The 19,363-nt window shown below is 38.5% G+C and overlaps 1 protein-coding gene across 50 annotated transcripts in view; it reads left to right on the top strand.

Annotated features, from left to right (window-relative positions):
* Nucleotides 1-19,363, top strand: part of ANK2 (ankyrin 2) — a 338,182-nt gene that overhangs the window by 189,961 nt on the left and 128,858 nt on the right. For all 50 annotated transcript variants that reach the window (XM_040699364.2, XM_040699367.2, XM_046940570.1 and 47 more), the window contains 3 exons: nt 3,951-4,052; nt 14,402-14,500; nt 15,558-15,656. In XM_040699364.2, the coding sequence (XP_040555298.1) occupies nt 3,951-4,052; nt 14,402-14,500; nt 15,558-15,656 (300 nt within the window). The remainder of the gene's footprint in view (nt 1-3,950; nt 4,053-14,401; nt 14,501-15,557; nt 15,657-19,363) is intronic.

Raw genomic sequence — 19,363 nt, 5'->3', positions numbered from 1 at the left:
AAATAGTACATTAGGAAAAAGCTTCTTAATTCAGCCAGGTTATCACTTGTCCTGTAGTGTAAGATACCAGCTAAGTATTCTTCAGCTCTTTGTATCTTGTTCTAATGGCATCTTAATAATGTTCTGATTAGATTGCGCGGTCTCAGTGGGTCCCATGTAGACAAATAGATCCCTGTGTTTGAACGATGGGTCAAACTGCCAGGAAAGACTTTGCAAATTAGCATGTCAGCATTGGAGATGTCCAGACTTCCAGCTTCTCACATTCTCATGTTTGTCACCTGCTACTCACCATACTCTTTGGTAATCTTTTCTTTTCCTTCTTGATAGAGTGCTTGCTTTTGTATATGATCTACATGTAAGTGTACAACTTAAAAATATCAGAGGTGTTTGCGCAGGGAGAGATGACGTGCTATGTATCATAGAGTGCAATGGATTCTGGCTTCGTGTTTTTGTGAAGAAAGTCTTTGCATGGCATTTGGCTGACAGTTTGTCTTTATCAGTCAACAAGCCAGTGAAGACCAACATGTCAGCTTCTGTGCCACAGAAATGCATCAGGAATTCAAGTAAAAATTCTGCAATTATGGAAAAGAGAAGTGTTATGAGATTACTGTGTCAACTGGAAAAATCCACAGATCCTAAATCATGGTTACCTAGCATGGTGAAACTACAGAAAACAGCTGCTATGGTCTACTGAGACAATTCTCTTCAAATGGTTTTGAATTTGTGATGTGCCAAAGTGAGTAAATTGCTGAGAGTGCAGTCCTGACAAAAATGACTTCAAAGACCTTGAAATAATGGGGAAAAGGAGACACTACTGATGACTTACTGAAAAAATCAGAGATGACAACCAAATCAGGAAAGAAAATAGATGTACAGTTTCCAAGCATTAAAACACAGTGCCGAACCTTTGAATCTTCCTTCAGCTATCGGTACACGCTGATATTTGTGTGAATTTGTACCTGAAGTGACTGAATTAGTGTTTTGTGTCATTTAGTTGTGTGTTCCAGTTTGATTTAAACAAGAGCATCATTTTTGTATGGAATGACAGTGTCCAGATGACAGTGGTTCGTGGTCTGAGACACTGAAGTGGAAACGTGCAAGAGAGGCAGTAAAAATACCAGGCTTGGTAAGCTGGCTTTCCTCTCTCCACCTTGGCTTGATCAGTTGCTTTCTAGTATCTTTGCTAGGTCCTAAAATAAAAAAAAAGAACAGGAGACCCTGTCTGTGATTTGATGTAATCTCTGTTGACCCTTGTGCTCCTGACTGCTAAGTCTTAGCGATAATCCTGGCATGACTCCATGTAAGAGCACGCTGATCTTCTACGTAGTTAGCATGTGTGTGGTCACTTGTTTTGCTTACGCTTCACACGTGAGTCTTTAAGAAACTCTTTTGGAATAGGAGAGGTGGACTATAAAGAGATGGGTACAATAATATTCACCTCACGTGAGACCAGTACATGCTACATTGAGAAAGCATGTTTTAATAAAAAAAAAGAGATCATGTGCTCTAATATTTTCCAAGGCATCTAAAGGGAGCTTTGAGGTCTTATGGCTTTCTACTGGGATTTTAGCATTCCTATTGCTCTGCTCTCTACTACTTAGCGCTGTTATTTCAGAATGAGAACATACACGGCAAAGATGCTTCTGGGATAGAAATCTTTGTACAGGGAGTACATGTATAGGTAATTCATCATGTGTAGGTCGTTCATAGTAATTCTTTATGTTGTCAGGAGATGTATATTCTGCATTTTAATTGACATTCAAGTGTATGTAATGAATCTGGCAGTGATGTGCATTGCACTAATTTTGAGATGACAGAAGTATGCATCAAGGAAATGAGAGACTATTTTGAAAATACTGCTTGCACCTTCTTAGCCTGAAACAAATGAAACATGCTTATATGGTCCTATGTACTGTACATCTGAGCTTTCTGCAGTAACCGGAGACTTAACATTTTGGCTTTTTGTGTTACTCTGTGTGAAAGAAAAAACAAGCTATAATGGATTTATCCCTAATAAAAAAAGAAGTTGTAGATGTTTGTAGTGTCATTTAACCTTAACAACCTTTTAAATGTATAAAAACAGATGATCTCAGGTTTGGCATGCTAATTTATTGTTATAAAGCATGAATAGAAGTGGAACTAGAAAAGGTAATATGTATGCCACGTTGAGGGCAAAAGTATTTTTCCCATCACTTTCAAGAGTGTCAGGATTTACTGCTCGTGAGCTCAAGTGTTTGATCTTGATTAATGTTTTTACCAAGACAACTGTTTTTTCAAAGACATTTAAGATCAAAATATATATTTTGTGTGTGTGTGCAAATACACAACATAGGAGACAGTGCAGTGCTAATAGGTATTGTTTAATTTTAAATGGGATCTCTTTCATGGGCCCACTGACATCTGCTTCTGTATCAAGCTTCATCCAAATGCTTGACTGTCTCAGGCCTGAAGCTATAAGCAGTTTCTGTCAGTGTGAATTCCTGTGCTACCTTCCTTTTCACCCTGCTGTGTTTTTAGAAAGGCAGTCTGTTTTCTTAACAGTAAAAGATGTGGAAAATGTGTTGAAGTTTACTTAAAGGAATTTTAAAGGAAATATTTTTGTCTTGATATGTGGTGCAGTTGTAAGAAGTATTGTTTTGATGACATCCATCTGTTGCAGATTAAAATAAGTTGGAATCAGTGGTTGTGAAGTGAGTTAGTATGGTGTAATAAGCTGGGCAACAGAAATAAATGCAATGGATCAGGTGAGTGAAAAAAAATGCTTTGTTGATCTGTATTAATAAGCTGGAAGTGAGAAGCCTCCAGGGTGTTTCAGGAAGGTGAAATTGTGGTTTTCGTCAGGTGCTTGTGCAGAGAGGTGCAATTAGGTGAGGAACATATTCAGTACCACTGGGGGTACGTGGGTGGAGCCCAGGCGCTGGCTCAGCAGTGTGCGAACCCTCTGTGCCTTTGTATCCCAACCTCACTTTGCAGCCTTGAGTGGTTACCTGTCTGCCTTCTGAAACACACTCCTACTCTATTTACTTACTTGGTGTATAGAGATTGCTTATTTTATGTACAAAGATGATTACTCTCTGTATGTGCGTTCCCAAATGCTAGTTCTGTTTAAATATTACCTCTATTGCACAACTTTTTGTTCTCCTTGGATTGTTGGTTGCATTAGTGGCTAATTTATCTGTGTGTAGGTTCCCACATGGGTGAATAGCAAAGTGCATGTTAGTTCAAATAGCCAATGTGATTTCATGGCATAATTGTTGCTGAAGGTGCGAAGGCTGAAGTGTTTTGTGATCCCTTACTTAACAATACATCACACAACCTACCTCAAGAGCGAATTGCAATACTGCTCAGTTTTGTAGGTCTTCCCCTCTTATTCTACAATTTATCATGCCCCAGTTTGTGTTACAGTTGATAAAATATATCCATAGCACTTTGTTTTGCTCTTAGATATTATTTTTTTCCAATATATACCTCATGTATAGCCAGTATGTGTGGATGAATGTACATCGTAGTTGTGAAGCTTTGTACACTAAGAACAAATCCCAAGCTGATGCATGTTTTTTTAAGTATCTTAACCAATAACAGTTGGTTAATTATTTCCCTGCATTCTGAGCGCATACATAGAAACCAGAAAACAATGTCTAGGAAGCCCGTTGCTTTTTATTTTTCCTTGTTGTTAATACTAGTTACTGTGATTTCTGTCTTTTCATTGCTTCTTGCTGAGTTTTAAACTTCAGCGATTATTGCACCATTTTGCTTGCTTTGACAGGCTTGATGTTCTTTTGCACCAGTATAGCCCTGTTGGTGTATGTTAGTTAATGCAAATCCAATGCAAATTCTTCACAGTTTTATTCACCTGCAGCATAATATGTGGAAACCTTTCACTGTGATGAAATTATGGTCTCTTTTAAGCAGGAGCTAATTAGAGATTTTTTCTGCTTATCTTTTTACAGTCTGACAGCAATGCAAGCTTTCTCCGAGCTGCCAGGGCTGGCAATTTGGACAAAGTAGTGGAATACCTGAAAAGCGGAATAGACATTAACACATGTAATCAGGTAAGATAATTGAAGGGCAAAACTACAAGAGCAAAGTGTAAGTCATACCCTCTTCACTAAACTAGAATTTTCAGGCTAGATTACCTCGCATAGATGTTTTAATTCATCTCAAGCTATGTCTTCAAGCTTGTTCTTCAGTGGGAACTTTCTATATGACGCTGTTATTGCCTCTATATTGCTTTTAAATAAAGCTTTGCATAAGCCTTTTGGAGCTCTTCTTTCTGACTAGCATCCTGCAGGTTTGAATATGTACATTGCTGGTGTACGTCACATCAAAATTCAAGGTATTTTCTGGTATTCTAATGCTACTGGACCTACTGTTTTGAAGTTCCAGTTCCAACTGAAACAGTGAGCACTAAATATATCTGTATTCCTGAAAATACTCAATTTATGGGGGAAAAAAAAAATGTTGCAAAAGTTGCTATGTAGTATTCTTAGGGAGAGGGAGGTGATTGTCCCCCTCTACTCGGCTCTTGTGAGGCCCCATCTGGAATACTGTGTCCAGGCTTGGAGCCCCCAGTACAAGAAAGATGCAGAGCTCTTGGAACGAGTCCAGAGGAGGAACTCTAAGGTGATCAGAGGGCTGGAGCACTTCTCCTATGAGGAAAGGTTGAGAGAACTGGGCTCGTTTAGCTTAAAGAAGAGAATGCTCCAGGGAGGACCACATTGCGGCCTTCCAGTGCTTAAAGGGAGCATATAAACAGGAGGGGGAATGACTGTTTACAAGGGTGGATAGTGATAGGACAAGGGGGAATGGTTTTAGACTGAGACAGGGGAGGTTTATGTTAGATATCGGGGAAGTTTTTCACTCAGAGGGTGGTGACACACTGGAAGAGGTTGCCCAAGGAGATTGTGGATACCTTTTCCCTGGATGCATTGAAGGCCAGGCTGGATGTGGCTCTGGGCAGCCTGGTCTAGTGGTTGGTGACCCTGCACACAGCAGGGGGGTTGAAACTAGATGATCATTATAGTCCTTTTCAACCCAGGCCATTCTGTGATTCTATGATGTTTCTATGATTCAGATACAGGGAAGTACTATGATAATAGAAGCCTTGATAAGAATTTGGGGGTGTTCAGTTTTTCTGCCTGGTTTCTTGGTATAGAGCAAAATCCTCCTTGCTTTTGTTCCTCTTAGTTTTATATTGCTGTGACAGAAGGAGATTGTACACTGTCTGAACAGCAGATTTGGAAAGCCAAGGCCCAGCTGCCTTCCAGTTTTCTTTCGCACCTTGATAATTTCTTGTCTGTTTTTTTGGAGAAGTGAGACAGACTTTGCCAACACTTAATTTTTTCTGTGCTGTTAATTACTGCTTTTTATTGAGGGTATCATTTTATTTGTGATGAGACATGGATCCCCGTGTAATGGGAATTTCTCCATTTTAATGAAAGATATTCCTTTCATTTCGGAATGCACACTCATCTATATGATGGTAATAACAATAACTTAAGAAAGAAGTTACATAGATCACTCTGAAAGTAATGCCTTCTATTTATTTCCATGTAAAGTGCAGCAAATACAAAGAGCACTGTAACACTGACAGAGCAAATATTCAGCTACAGAACTCTGTTTTTCAACATGGTCACCACCATTAGCTATGCATTTTTGCCAGCAGTTAATGAAAGCCTGTGTGTTGTGCTCCTAAAAATCTACATGGCCATCCAGAACATGGCTTGTCTTTCACATCACTGTTGCCACTGCTGAAACACAGCACTCACGACCTAACTGTGCTCACATCCACTCTTTGGTCTCCTAACTATTCAGTAAATGTTGATGAATGCCAACGGATGCCATTTTTTTCCACATGGAAGAATTCAGTGACACACCTTTTCTTCATACACACTTCCATGTCAGACACCATTTTGTCAGACTGCCCCTCTGCTGCCATCTGTCACAAAGCAGCAACATGGAATGGGATATTGATGGGAAGGTTCAGCCTCTACTGCCATACCACCACTGTCTGCTTCTGATGTCATGGGTCAACATAATAAAATTTGAATTTTTTTAATGTATTTTTATTGAGATCATTCAGTTAATATTTTAGTAAAAAAATTTAAAACTCATTTTATTTACATATACGCCAAATTTTAAAATCCTTTTTCAATCAATTTTTCAATCCTTTTCTGTTGTGTGGTGACAAATACCAGGTATCTCTGCATAACCTAAAGACAGAAAAATGATGGAAAGCATGTGCTGTACTGAAGAAAAGTAATTCCATTGTTGTTCATCTCTAATGAGGACTCTCTTGGTCTCTTGGTTACTTAATGCTCAAATTCTGCCCAGGTTTTCATAAAATTTTAGAAGGAATTTTTTGCAACGGCATGGTTAGTACATGACCTCAGATACTTTCAGTGTGTTCTAAAACACTTCTTCATTTTCAGTTCAAGGGAAACATAAGGAGGTTTAGTATTCCACAGTGCCAGACTTGTCCCTTAAGAGCAATTGCTGGAACTGTAGAGGTAATTGTTTCACCTAGAGCAAGGTTAGATCTAATTCAGAATGTGCACTTTTTTGGCAGAGACAGCACTATACAGTCTTACCATTACTGAAATATCGCATGCTACTTTATCACATTGGAAACAGTGTGGTCAGTCAATTGATTTTTCCTTGGTCTTTAAGTGTACCACCCCACGTGGAGCACCTGATCCCCAGTGACCTGAGGTGCGGAAATCTATGGCTTCCCCTGCTATTTTTGTGAGATCTCAGCCTGCAAGGAAACATTCAGTGGGAGGTATTTTTAGCTGACTAGCTAACTTGTGCTCAAGAAGATTAACATCTTGAAGCTCGGCTGTGGAATCTCCCGTCAAACGATAATTAGCATTGCAAATCTGATTACCCTCAGGTGGTTAAAGAAACTATGATTTTATTTTATTTTATTTTTTTCAAAAGCAGTTTTGGAAAACTGTAAACTCAGGTATGTTTTTATCACTGGTCAATTTTCTCTATAAAATATATTGTTATATGTATGGCTATAAAGATATACTTAAATTTTCTGCTTAAACTACTACCTCCTGTTTCAGAGGAATTACTACAATTATAAAAACACACAGTTAAAGTTTCAGCATTGATATGACTGTGATAGAATATTTTGATTTGGCTCTTTTGTAAACGAGTTGCATAAATCCAATTACTTCTGCTCCATGACCCAGGGCCCTTAGTTTGTGATGCTTAAGTGATTGGTACCATCCAATTTAATAGGACTGGAACTGTTACTTAAAAGAAGCATGCAGTTAAGTGTCTTGACATTGTAGTGGAGTCACTGGTGTTTCTTTGAAGAGGGGCTTGAAAGCCCAAGCTTTATGGTGACTGTCTCCTAACTCTTAGTCAAATTTGATCAAAATGACCACAAACTAGACAATGTGTAGAAATTTCGGAAGTAAAAATGCTTTTAAAGTTGGTCTTTAAATAAATAAAATCAGTAAATCATTCAGTAGAAATTTCATGTTAGCTCTATTTGTAATTCATGCCTCATGGGATGGGTAAAATTTCAGTGCCAGGTGAACAGAAACTTCAGTGAATGTTTACTTTCGTAGCTTACAGCATCAGGTTCAGCACGGTGGAAGAGCTGTAAGGAGGAGGCCTTTGGCTGGTAAAAAGAAACAGGTATTCAGGGAAAGTTTGCTAGCAGAGGATAATACTGAACACTGAACGTGCTCCTGACTGATGTCAGAATATGCCCATAGTTCTCCGGTACTACACAAGTACACCTTGATCCCAAAGGCCTTGTCTCAGACTTGAGCCACCCAGCACACAATTTAGCTGTGGCATCATTCTAAAGCAAGCAAACAAGAAACACAATTCTTCTTCAGTAGCTCGTGACACAGGGTTGGTGTTATTTCAGGAACTTTTGCCCAGAAAACAATAACGTGTGCACTAGCCTTGTCTTTGGGCACAGTGCACCGCATGGGACCAGGAGAAGGCTGTGGGCCTGTGGTGCAGTGTTGAGGCTGCTCTAAGGAGACCTCATTCTGACAGCAGCACGTCAGCTGTGCTGATAGGAATTTGGGGTGTTAGGTTTCTAAAGTTTCTTGATATTCACAGATTTTTCAAATCCTTAATTCTCTAATGAATTAGCTGCATGTTCAATGTTAAATCCAATTTATTTTAATTTAAAAGTGCAGCAAAGTGCTCATCTGAAGAAGTTTTCATGAACTGCAGCTTTATACTATCCAAATTATGTCTGTACCACCAAGAAAACCTCAGCAAAATTCATGGCTCCTTTCTGATATGTACCAACATTCAGACTAGAAAAAATAGCTTAAAAAAATAATTATTATTGCTCTTGGAGAAGGTCAGATGATGCTGGGTATGATGTAAAATGTCAGAACTAATTAAAAAAGCCCACAGCTGTGGCCACTGCTTATTTTCAGAAAAGAATAGATGGAAGAATAAGAAAAGAAATAATCTGAAATATTTTGAGACATTATCTTCTGTGCTGAAGAATAGCTGCCAGTGATTAGGCAGTGTGTGTCAAAGGGAAGGTTGAATATAAAAGTGAGAGAGATTCCATTGCTGTCAGTGTCGGGGAATTTAATGATGAACAGAAGAAGAACTGGGGCTTTACATGTGCTATTTATTGAAAACAGAGAGAGAGAATCTTGTCCTGCTTTCTGTAAGAAAGTTTCTATTAAAAAAACAACTGTCCAGAAAGTACATACTGCGTAATGGGGGACAGAATCTGGCAAAGTCAAGTTGCCCAGGTAGGAGACATTAAATCCAGACTATGTTTCTCAAAACTACTCTTAGAAATATTTTTAAATACATCCAACAATTCTGTGGCTTGGTAATAAAGAGAAATATTATCAAAAAGGCTCACAATCAAGACAGAACATGCTTACTATGATAATCACTTGGAAACATTCCAAGGTTTTCAGTTTTTCTAGTGTTCATTTTCTTTTGCTTGCTATGAGAGAAGCATGATTAGGTCTGCTGCAGTTTCATCTTCTGTGGGATGTGCTTCCCTTCTGTGGCTCGCTGTGCATGTTCCTCTTTCATGAAAGCACATTAACAATATTGTGCAAAACAAGTACTTCTTATAAATTGATATCACATAGGAGAAATCAGAGCCAGATTAACTGCAAGCAGAATCCACACATGCAGAAGAACAGATGCAGTGTAATTTCTTAGTGTCTTGAAACAGGTTGCGTTCCTGGATGGTGTAGGTGACACCGCTACCAACTTTCAGGATCTGTGGCTTTTCAGTGTGGTTAAGATCAAAGTGGGATGTATACCTGTCTTTGTAAGGGTTAAAAAACAAAAAGGACCAACAGTAGCAAAAAACTAAAATCTCATCCTCACTTGATTTTATTTGATAAATAATATCACCTGATGTCTGAGTTAACTCAGGAATTTTCTAGAATATGTACAGCGTTTTGAACTTCTGACAAACAGTACAGAATAGAAAATACCACCCTTCAGACCTATGAATAAAACAGATGTCTGATTTGGATTGCCTGAGCCCCTGTAAGCTGGGCAAAACTTCTCTCTGTGCACCAGATAGATCTGTTTTCCCTGAAGACATTGATTATTCTCTGGATCTTTTCAAGGCTCAGTGATGAGTCTCCTGCCTTGTCAAGACTAGAAAGCATACTCTCTTAGCCTTTGCCATCTATCTTACACGTACAGGTATTTTAGCTCCTTGGAAACTCCAATTCTAGTGCCATACAAAAAATTCTGACAAAGATGTCTGAAGTAGGTATGTTCAGATTTCTATTACTTCAGCTTCCATTGATTAAGCACCGCTGTTGTATTTTAGATTTACTAGGAGTGCAAGCAGACTCCTCTTCTGGAGGACAGGGAATAAGGCATGGGAGCTGCTACTGCAGCCTCAGTTATTCCCCCTCCTTCAAGAGGTTTGCATCCTGTCTCCATGGTTGTGCCCCAGTTGTCTGAAGCGAAGAGCTAACACATTGCACAAAACACAGGAAATGTAATTTATTTTTAAAGTGAGATATCTGCATAGTCTTTCAAACATGAAGCCCTATATAGTCAGTCTTTTTTTCCCTCAGTGTAATGCTATTTTAGATGCCAATTCAGTAAGCAGTACATAACATGAAGAATAAACTTTCCTGAACAGAGATAACACGAGATGCTTTCTTCAGTTTTAGTGTTGCTTCTCAAACTCTAAATTTCTATTGAGATCTGTCTTTATAGGTGACAAAACACTGTTTAACACTTTCCAAAATTTGATGGAATTTAATTTAACAGGGATTAGTTGTTAGTTAATCATGTTTTGTTGAATGCTAACTTCAGCTCGTGTCACATCAAATTATTGTGAATTTTCTTCCTTTAATCTGGATTTTGGCACCATCATTTATTCTGAAATCAGTTATTCTGATATTTCTTTATATCTGGAGAGATTTAGAAATGTCTGTGGACAAAATTCTATAGCTTTAAATAAAATCTTCCAAATAGCTAAGTATTGTGTATCTAGTAGTTTATAGGATGAAAAACCAATAGACATTAGAAATCTGATTCCTTTAAAGCTATTTTCTGTGGGTAGTTTAGGATCTGACTACCATTTCTTGTTAATATAGCAAGAATAGTCAACTTGCTTCTGAAGTAACTGAGTCAACACTCAAAATGCTGACTAGGTAAATGAACTATAATTTTGCAGTATTAAATACATAATGCATACATGAAGTCCTTTTACTTTGGCATTCTTAGGTCTAACAAATTAGACCCACAAATCTGGCAAGACTAAGAGGTGTCTCCTCTGTTTTGAAAGAGAACTGGTAGTCCAAAATACAGGGCATTGTTGTGTTACCATCCCTTGTCTTTGAGGTTTGTCCATTTCTACATTATTAAAAATGTCTTCTTGGAAGGAAATGCTTATGATGGATTTTGACATTTGTTTTGATCAAGTCTTCTATGTTCACAAGGAGTGTCTGCAAAGTCTGGTACCTAGAACTGAGGAGAGCTTTTTATAACTTAGATCTTTTTGGCTTTTGCTCTCGTTTTGTTGGCTTCTTTATAATTTGGTTGGTCTCTTTACTGCTTTAGTTGCAGTGAGACAAAGCACCAGCTATTAATTACTCTGTCATTTAGTCCGAATGGAGAGCTGCTGACACTCCTGCTAGTGCTAACTATAGACTGAAATAGCACTGTAGTCATAATGAGGTCAATATTGTCACATGTTATTAACTTAGTAGGTTAATTCGTTTTTGTGAATTTGTAGGCTACAAAGTAATATAAAAGGAGAATTTTCATAATCTGTATTATTTTTTCTTCTTTTACCACTCTTTTTTATCTCTTTGTGATATTTTTCTGCAAAACTTCAACAAACTTTGAGTGGAAAAATTGGTGCCAAGCTCTCTAATGTGCCCTCTGCCAAATTGTTCTTGAAAAGATGGCTGACCACATGTGCTCCTCAATTCCCCAAGAGATTTACTCAAAGGAGACTATTTGCAGCAACCTTAGACTGACACCCATTAAAAAATGAGGAAAAGAATTTGACTGAAACAAAGACAGCAGTGCTGCCTGAGGATCCAGTCCTGCTGCAACTCAGTTCAAAGGCAAAAGTACTGTGGAATTCCTTGGGTGATTTTCAGGCAGTAGCAGGGAGATTTGGTGCCAGTCTGATGGGAAAAGAAGTGAGTGAAATTCAGTAGGCTTAGGAAAGTTGACTGATGTTCCCTGGGCCTTGCAAGAAATTTGGAAGCTTTTCTTTTTAGTGAAAATCTGAAGGGTAATGCTACAGTACATGCTGAAAGCAACAGTGGTGCCCACGTATGCTTTGTAGCGCCCCATGGGATGTGAAATGCCAGAACTTCTGGCTCAGTGGCAGAAGGAACAGAAGGACCAAGGGAAAATCAGGCTCTGCAAGGAAACATTTGAACAGCCAAGCTTGCAAGGCTTTCCATTGTATTCTTTTATGAGAGTTAGGATTATAAATGAGCCTCTGAAAAAGGTAGTTATAGTGCATGTATACTTTGTGGGGAGAAGCAGCCTAAATGCCAAACAATTTTGCTTAGCAGACAACTAATTTAATCTCCCCCCCACACCCACAACTTTTTGGTAGGCATGAGAGAGAAAAGGCAAGTGTCAGAAACCTTTGTTTTTCTAAAATACAAGAATGCAGCTGACAGGAACGGAGGAGTTGCATTGATTAAATCTGAGCTTCCATCATCATAAGCAGCAGAGATCAGCCTTGTGGGCTAGGAAGTAATTACAGCATTGGTGCTGATTACAGAGGAACAAAGCTTGCTTTAAGGCTTCAGTCCTGCTGGCCCTTTGCTTTCTTTGTACGTGGTGCATGTTAAACTAAAGCAACAGCTTGTTCTCAGTGGTTTGCAATCAGAGGCATGTGAGTTCACATAACTTGTGTAGGCTGTGCGATGTTTCAGGTGCTGTCTGTTGTCTGTGGAATTCAGTCTGCTTCCAAAGAGTGAAAAAAGGCTGATACAGGTGGTAGAAATCCACTGTGTCCAATGGTAGGGTGTCAAAGTTACTGTTCATACTCTCATAGAAGGTGCTGATGACTGAACATACTACTTTAGGTATAAGAGCAAGTCTTTGTTCTCAAACAAGAACACTGTGTATTTCTCAAAATACTATTCCTGAGCTTTCAACCACTGCAGGCAGTAATTATGGTTATGTTATACTCAGCAGAGATTAAAAAAACAAGGCAGATTAGGGCTGCCTGAAATGTTTTCAGCTTGCAGAAAAATGCACTGACATGTGCAGTGTTACTCATCCTGATAATTATGGTCAACCTCACCACATACATTTCAACTAAAAATATATTTTTGATTCTGGGCATAGCATTTCTGCTGCTCTGGGGCATCACAGCTCTGCAGTACGGGTGTTCCTCTGGAGTAAGAAGGATCTGGTTACTGCCAGATCCCACTTTCATAATGGGATTTGAAACCACATTTCCCACTGATGTTTACTAACTAGCAAAGGGTATTCTTCGTCTGGCAGCTTGTGAACATATCCTTCCTGCAGTTCCTTTGCTTTCCTCATTGCGATGGTTGCACTTCTGAATTTGACCACAAACTCTGCCTATGTTGCGAATGCAAATGTAGAATTAAAAATTACTTCAGAAATGTGGCTGGATTCCTGAGCCTGCAGCCGCTGGACCAACTCCCATTAAATGCCTCCTGTGAAGTGCTAAGTGCTTTAAAATCCCACTGGGAATCATGAGCTTGAACTGCCACTGAGGATGGATGAATAAGAGACCAGAAATCTGCTTGGTTATTTTATAATTGAAATGTCTATGAGCTGCTGTGAGACAAGTATAACTACAACAGTGCTAAACCTGCTGCAGGTTACTCAGATACTCAAGTATTGCTTATGATGCTTGCAATATGGAAAACAGCAGAATGCTTGAGGGCAATGGCAGTATCCGTTGCTGTCACCTGCCTGATGCACTGTGAAAAGTAGAAGGATTGTGAAAAACAGGTTGGAAATTCTGTTGTAATACATTGTCATTTTGTAATTTTCCCTTGGATTGAATGGGGATACTAGGAAGAGGAGGAAGATATAATTTGCATGGACAGAATTAATACAAGATGAAGTATCCTATTTAACATGAAAAGGATTAAACTTTACTTTCACTGTTAGTTGTTCTCTTTTGTTTGTTTGAGTTTCTTTTTTTAAAAAAAAATCCCAGCTCTCTTTTAATTACATTTATTTCCCTTTTAGAATGAGGTAACAAACCTGCAGCTCTCATTTACTTACATTTATGTTCCTTTTTGAATGAGGTAACAAACCTGCAAAGTTTAGTGGAAAAAAAGCCCCAACAACCCAGCAGATGGACTATGTTAAAGATCCCTATAATGTGGAAACTACCATCAACAACTGTTTTGGTATCTCTGCTAGTAGTCTTCTAATTGATACCAGATACCTTAGGGAAGAGGAGAGTGTAGGGTTCAGGACAACTATGTCAGCCTGGAGATATCCTAATTCAAGGCACGTTTTGTGTAAATTTGGCCAAGCCTTGTGTTTTCTCTGTAGTGGTAATAGCTCAGTGGAGGTGGATAAATCAAAAGTATGTAGAAGAATGTTATGTATTCAAATTTTGAAATAATGGGCTCCACGGAGATACTCAAGGTGGTAATCTGGGGAAATGTGGGACTGTAAGAATGGAAGGAATGTCTTAGGAGTATTTTCTGGAAGAAAATGTGGTTTGTTTTGGTGTCTTTGTTGCTATGAGAAAAATGTTATTGGAGAAGCTTTGTCACACAGTGCCTTGGCTTAACAAACCAGGTCCAAAATATCTGACTTATGTAGGCAGTCAGCTCAGAGATGTAATAGTAGTCCAGCAACTAATCTTTTTATACCAGGGTAAGGTGGGAATGTGTATCTTCAGATCTGATATTTGTAACTGATATGACCCTTGTGCTTACAGAATGGGCTCAATGCTCTGCACCTGGCGGCTAAAGAAGGCCATGTGGGACTGGTACAAGAATTACTGGAAAGAGGGTCGGCTGTGGATTCTGCCACTAAGGTAATTTACATGTCTGTACATTTGTTCTCAAAAAGAACAAGTCAAATACATGGGAGAGGTTTACAGAAAAAGTACTGAAGTAGGAAAACAATAAATACTTCACTTGTATATACAGTGTTGGTTTTATATTGCATCCTGTGAGTCTGTGTTCTTGACTGAGGCTCATGAGTAGTAAATGCAGACAGAAATAACACTGTTAATACAATCTGTTTGCAGGGGAAACATTGTACAAGTTTCAATGATGCCTGTTTATTCATTACTTCCAATGCCAATTGCCCATTACACTGAGAGTGAATATAGCTTAAGATGGTGTATTCTTTCAAATCTGTAAAAACTGATATCCAGAGCCTTTTTACTCCAGGGCACAGTGTAGAAAAAAATGTGTGAAAACTTGTTTTGCCTTCAACCTTTCCACAGGCAGGCACATGGGTATGTCCAAAGCATTCAGTCACTAGGCTATTCGTTTATGGGTAGTAAGTTCTTTGTGATGGGCCAGATTTTTTTGCTTGATTGATGAAATGTTTGATTTCTAGTGTCTAAGCAGACTGGCTTTGCATTCACTTACCACCACTGTGACCCTGGAACACTCTTTGCATAATGATTTCTGATGCATGGGATCTCCATCAAGGTTGACAGTCAGATCTTCCTTTTGGGCACTGCATTAGAAAATCTCACTTCACGTGTGGTTCATAGCTTGAATTTTAGGACTCCCTGGTTTCAGCAGCTTCCCTGTGGGCTTTATTTCTGAAGCTGAATGAAAAAAGCTGCTAGCCCATACTAAACTTTACCTGGAAGTTTTTTCCAAACCCACATCAAACTATATAGTTTCACTCAAAATTTATGTTGGAATGTTAGTGTTGCACAGCCACTCCAGAAATCTTCATGGCTGCAGCCTACCATTCCATCCCCTGTGATGTTTATGGAACGTCATGGAACTACGAGGCAAAGCTGTACCCAAAAATTGAAGGCCTGCATGCTAAATATTGTGGAAGAACTGATGGTTGAAATGATTCCTCAAGAAGGGTAACTTCTTTCATTTTTCTTTCCCTTTTAACAGAAAGGGAATACCGCCCTACACATTGCATCCTTAGCAGGACAAGCTGAAGTTGTCAAAGTTTTGGTTAAGGAAGGAGCCAATATTAATGCACAGTCTCAGGTATGATACTATTTTCCCTTCTCTCCTAAAAATTATTTGGTGAAATTGCTTTAATAAGATAGATTTGAGATGACTGGCAGAGATTCCAAATCTTTCCATTGTTGCCACACCTGAGGAATCAGTGAAGATAAGCCTTACATACCATTCACTGTTATGAAAATAAAATACAAGTAAATAACAAACTGAAGTTATGTACTCGTTGCACAGTATGTACACTCGTGTTTTTTTGATTGAAATATTTTAACAACGCCTAGTGTGCTTTAAGAAATAGTTTCAGAAATTCTTCAAAATGACAAAATACTTCATCATATGTTTTTCTTGAATTTGGTATGCAGTAGTGGTCATCATCATTTCTCAAAGTCTTGATTTATAGAATTGCTTTTCATGGTTATTTGTTGGCTAAACATTTACAGATAACTCAGTCAGGCTTCTGAAGTCATTCTTTCTATGATTAGCCAGCATTTAAATCAGAAGTTCAGAACGTTCCTTTGAATTCAGGTAATTCACCTTGTCCTGGCTGGCAAACTGACTATAAAAAGAGCCCGACTTTTTTGGACTGAGTTGAAGCTTGTGTACTCTTTTGAGGTGTACCAGACCAGAAGGAGATGTTGCAGAGGCTGACTGATGGCCAGTTCTTCCCAGTCTGGGCAAGGCTGTTGTAGCAGCTGCCTCCCTGTTGAGATTTCAGAACTGTAAACAACATGTGCTTGATTTGCAGGGAGCAACATACTGTGAAGCAGCTAGATGATGGTTTCTTTTTCAAGCTAACTGTTCCCAATTCCTTTGTCCTTCCAAACAGACACCATATGTATCACCATAGAGCAATTCGTCAAATTATCCTAATGTGTCTTTAAGATGATGCATGTTATTTCCTCTGTTTACAATTAGGAAGAATTTATCAAATTGTTTGATTGTTTGTAAATTCTTCTATGATAACTATCTGTACCTATGGTGAAATGAACAGATGGTATAGATAAGGGCTATGCATGATACAGAAACTGCCATCTTTATTCCAGCAGTATCTTTCTAAAGCATCTAGTCTGCTTGTGATATTCTCAGAAATAAATAATGGCACTAACAGTGTTCCAGTTGAGTTTGAGTGCGTCATTCAATGACTGTAAGTACCATTTTTGCAGATATGCTGTAAGGAGAAAAACAAGTGATACTTCAGGGGTAGATTAATTTTGGATTGAATTTTCTTAGAACTTACTATGTATAGGCTAGATAGTGACCGTTAGCATAATCTTTCTGGGATTCGTGTGCAGAACAAGAGGGGAGTAATCTGATTAAACAGTGTAGCTAGACTCAGACTAGACCTGTGTGTAATGCTTTTTTCTGATCCTATTCTGTTGAGCATTCTCTTATCAATAAAGATGAGAAGACAGAAAACATACAAGTTTCTGAAAGGATTTGATATGTTGGAGTCCATCTTAAGTCTGGCTAGCTTCATATCTTGCTATCCCAAACCTAGGAACCTGCTTTTTATTTATTTATTTATCTATCTATCTATTTATTTATTTATTTCCTATGTGATACAATCATTTAAAGTGAAAAGAGGCCAGTGTATGAACTATTAGGTCTATAAAACAAACAGGTATGTCAATACCTTTGTTACACTTCAGTCCAAGACTCTCTCTGTATTTTTTAAATTTTATTTCATTTGTTGCTGAAAAGCTGCTGTTAATGAGTTCCCTCAGGACAGCTGATGGTCAATTATTCCCCATCCTCTACTTCCATTAAAGATAAGGAGAGCTGTAATTCCATTGCTGAAAAATTTGGCAAAATCCTTTCATAATGAACTAATTGAATGAGTCTTGCATACATTTTTCAGCCTTCTCATTGTATAAGAAGATAAACAGATGTATTTAATGTTAGGATTTCAAGCAAAGTAGGAGAACTCATGGTAAAAAATCATAACTGTTATGAAGAGTAATTCCTCAGAAAATCTTCATGAAGGTTTTTCTTTACACTTGAAAAAGAAGGTTTTTTTCTAAATATGAAAAACATGAAATCCTGCTAGAATTGGAAATTGTCTTCACAGGTATTTTGTATACTATTCTAGTTTTAAAAGACGTTTATTATTAGCACTGAATGTTCTACAGAGTACATACAGACCGGTTAACAGGCATTTGCTACTTGAATTACCACCCAAGTGGGATTAATTCAGCAGATAATGACACATTTAGAAAATGACAATAGGCGACCTGGCATAAGCTCTTCCTGCCTACTGAAACCTGCATCTACATGACAGGAGTTACTTTCCAGACTAATGCGGGAGGGATGTGATGTTACCAAGATACTCCACAGAACATTTGCAAGTGGAGACATTTTTATGTATAAGAGAATGCAATCTGAAGGGAAATCCCAAAAGACAAATGTAGACTTGTCATTAATCAATAAAGATGAAGAGGAGGACTTTGATTAGTGTTTATAAAATGATAATATATTTTTAATAAAGAGTCTTAGCATTTAAAGCAAATAATTCAGTTTTATTTACAGTGGGTTCTTTGCCTCACACTGTAAATTTGTAGAGCCCTGGTAGAGCATTACCATCTCTAGTGGTTTGTTAATTTTTCTCTGCTAGGGGAAGTATATGCAGGGGAGTGATTAGGGGGTCCTGGTGGAGCTCCTGGTTCAGATTCTGTGATGACTTGCAGTCATGCTGTGATTTCTTGATTCTGGGTAAATATAATGAACACTGCTGGCACCTGTGTACTTGTTGTCTAAGCAGTTCACCTTGTAGCTGCTGGTGGATGGTGTAAGTAGCAATAGAGGGCCTGTACAAGAACGATGTCACCTGATGGATTGTTCCCCACTGCTGCTCACTAGTTGCTTTCAGGCAGAACAAATTCTACTATGATATATCTGTTCTAGATTTATGCCATATTGTCTTCATTTAAAAAGTATCACTCACTTGAATTGGAAGGTGAGTCCTTAATGCAGTGTGATCCAGCTGCAGGCCTTTTGGTTGCATCTTCTTGACCTGCTGCCATTTTGCAGAAGGATAGATTACAGTTGCTTGAGGAGCTCCAGTCTGGGCAGGCCAAGAGCTCTTTCTATGACTCCCACAGTCAGCCACAGCAATCCTGACAGAGCTGCTGATTCCATTACCCAGGTCCCTGTGCCAACAGTTTCTGCATTGAGCCTTCCTGGTTTGGTCTTCCTACCCCTGCTCCCAGTAGGGGAGCTGCCAAGCATCTTCAGGGAAGACTGTCTCTGGTACGGGTCATTCCTTCATACCATTTCCTGGCAATAGCACTGTCAATAGCACAAGAGTAAATGAGTATGCGTACAGAGAGTTGTATGGCCTAGATCTGTCAACTTAGTAAGTGTTGGATACACTTTGGTAATATCTGTTGACAGCATTCAGCATTTTGAATATTATTTACGTGTGTGTTTTCACATACATGTTCCCATGTAGCTAGTAATTTGAATATGAATGAACAGTTGTTGCCTATCTTATGAGTGGAAAGGATATATGGTTTTGGTCAGAGTTCTGAGCAGACTTCTAAGAATTTGCTTCTAATACTGAGTTGCCAGAGACTTCTCACGTAAGATTAAATGAAAAACTCATTTCTCTGTGTCTCCATGTTTTGTGAGAATAATGAAGGTTCCCTGATTTTATAGTTGTGTTCAAGAATCGCATGCATTGTAGACAGTAAGTTTTAAAATAAAAACAAAAAAAGCAGAATTCAAAGATAATAAAG

The sequence above is a fragment of the Gallus gallus genome, chromosome 4 (assembly GCF_016699485.2).
Source record: "Gallus gallus isolate bGalGal1 chromosome 4, bGalGal1.mat.broiler.GRCg7b, whole genome shotgun sequence".
Classification (NCBI taxonomy): domain Eukaryota; kingdom Metazoa; phylum Chordata; class Aves; order Galliformes; family Phasianidae; genus Gallus; species Gallus gallus.
Note: the sequence above shows the minus strand (reverse complement) of the source record. Positions and strands in the feature narration are given on the sequence as shown.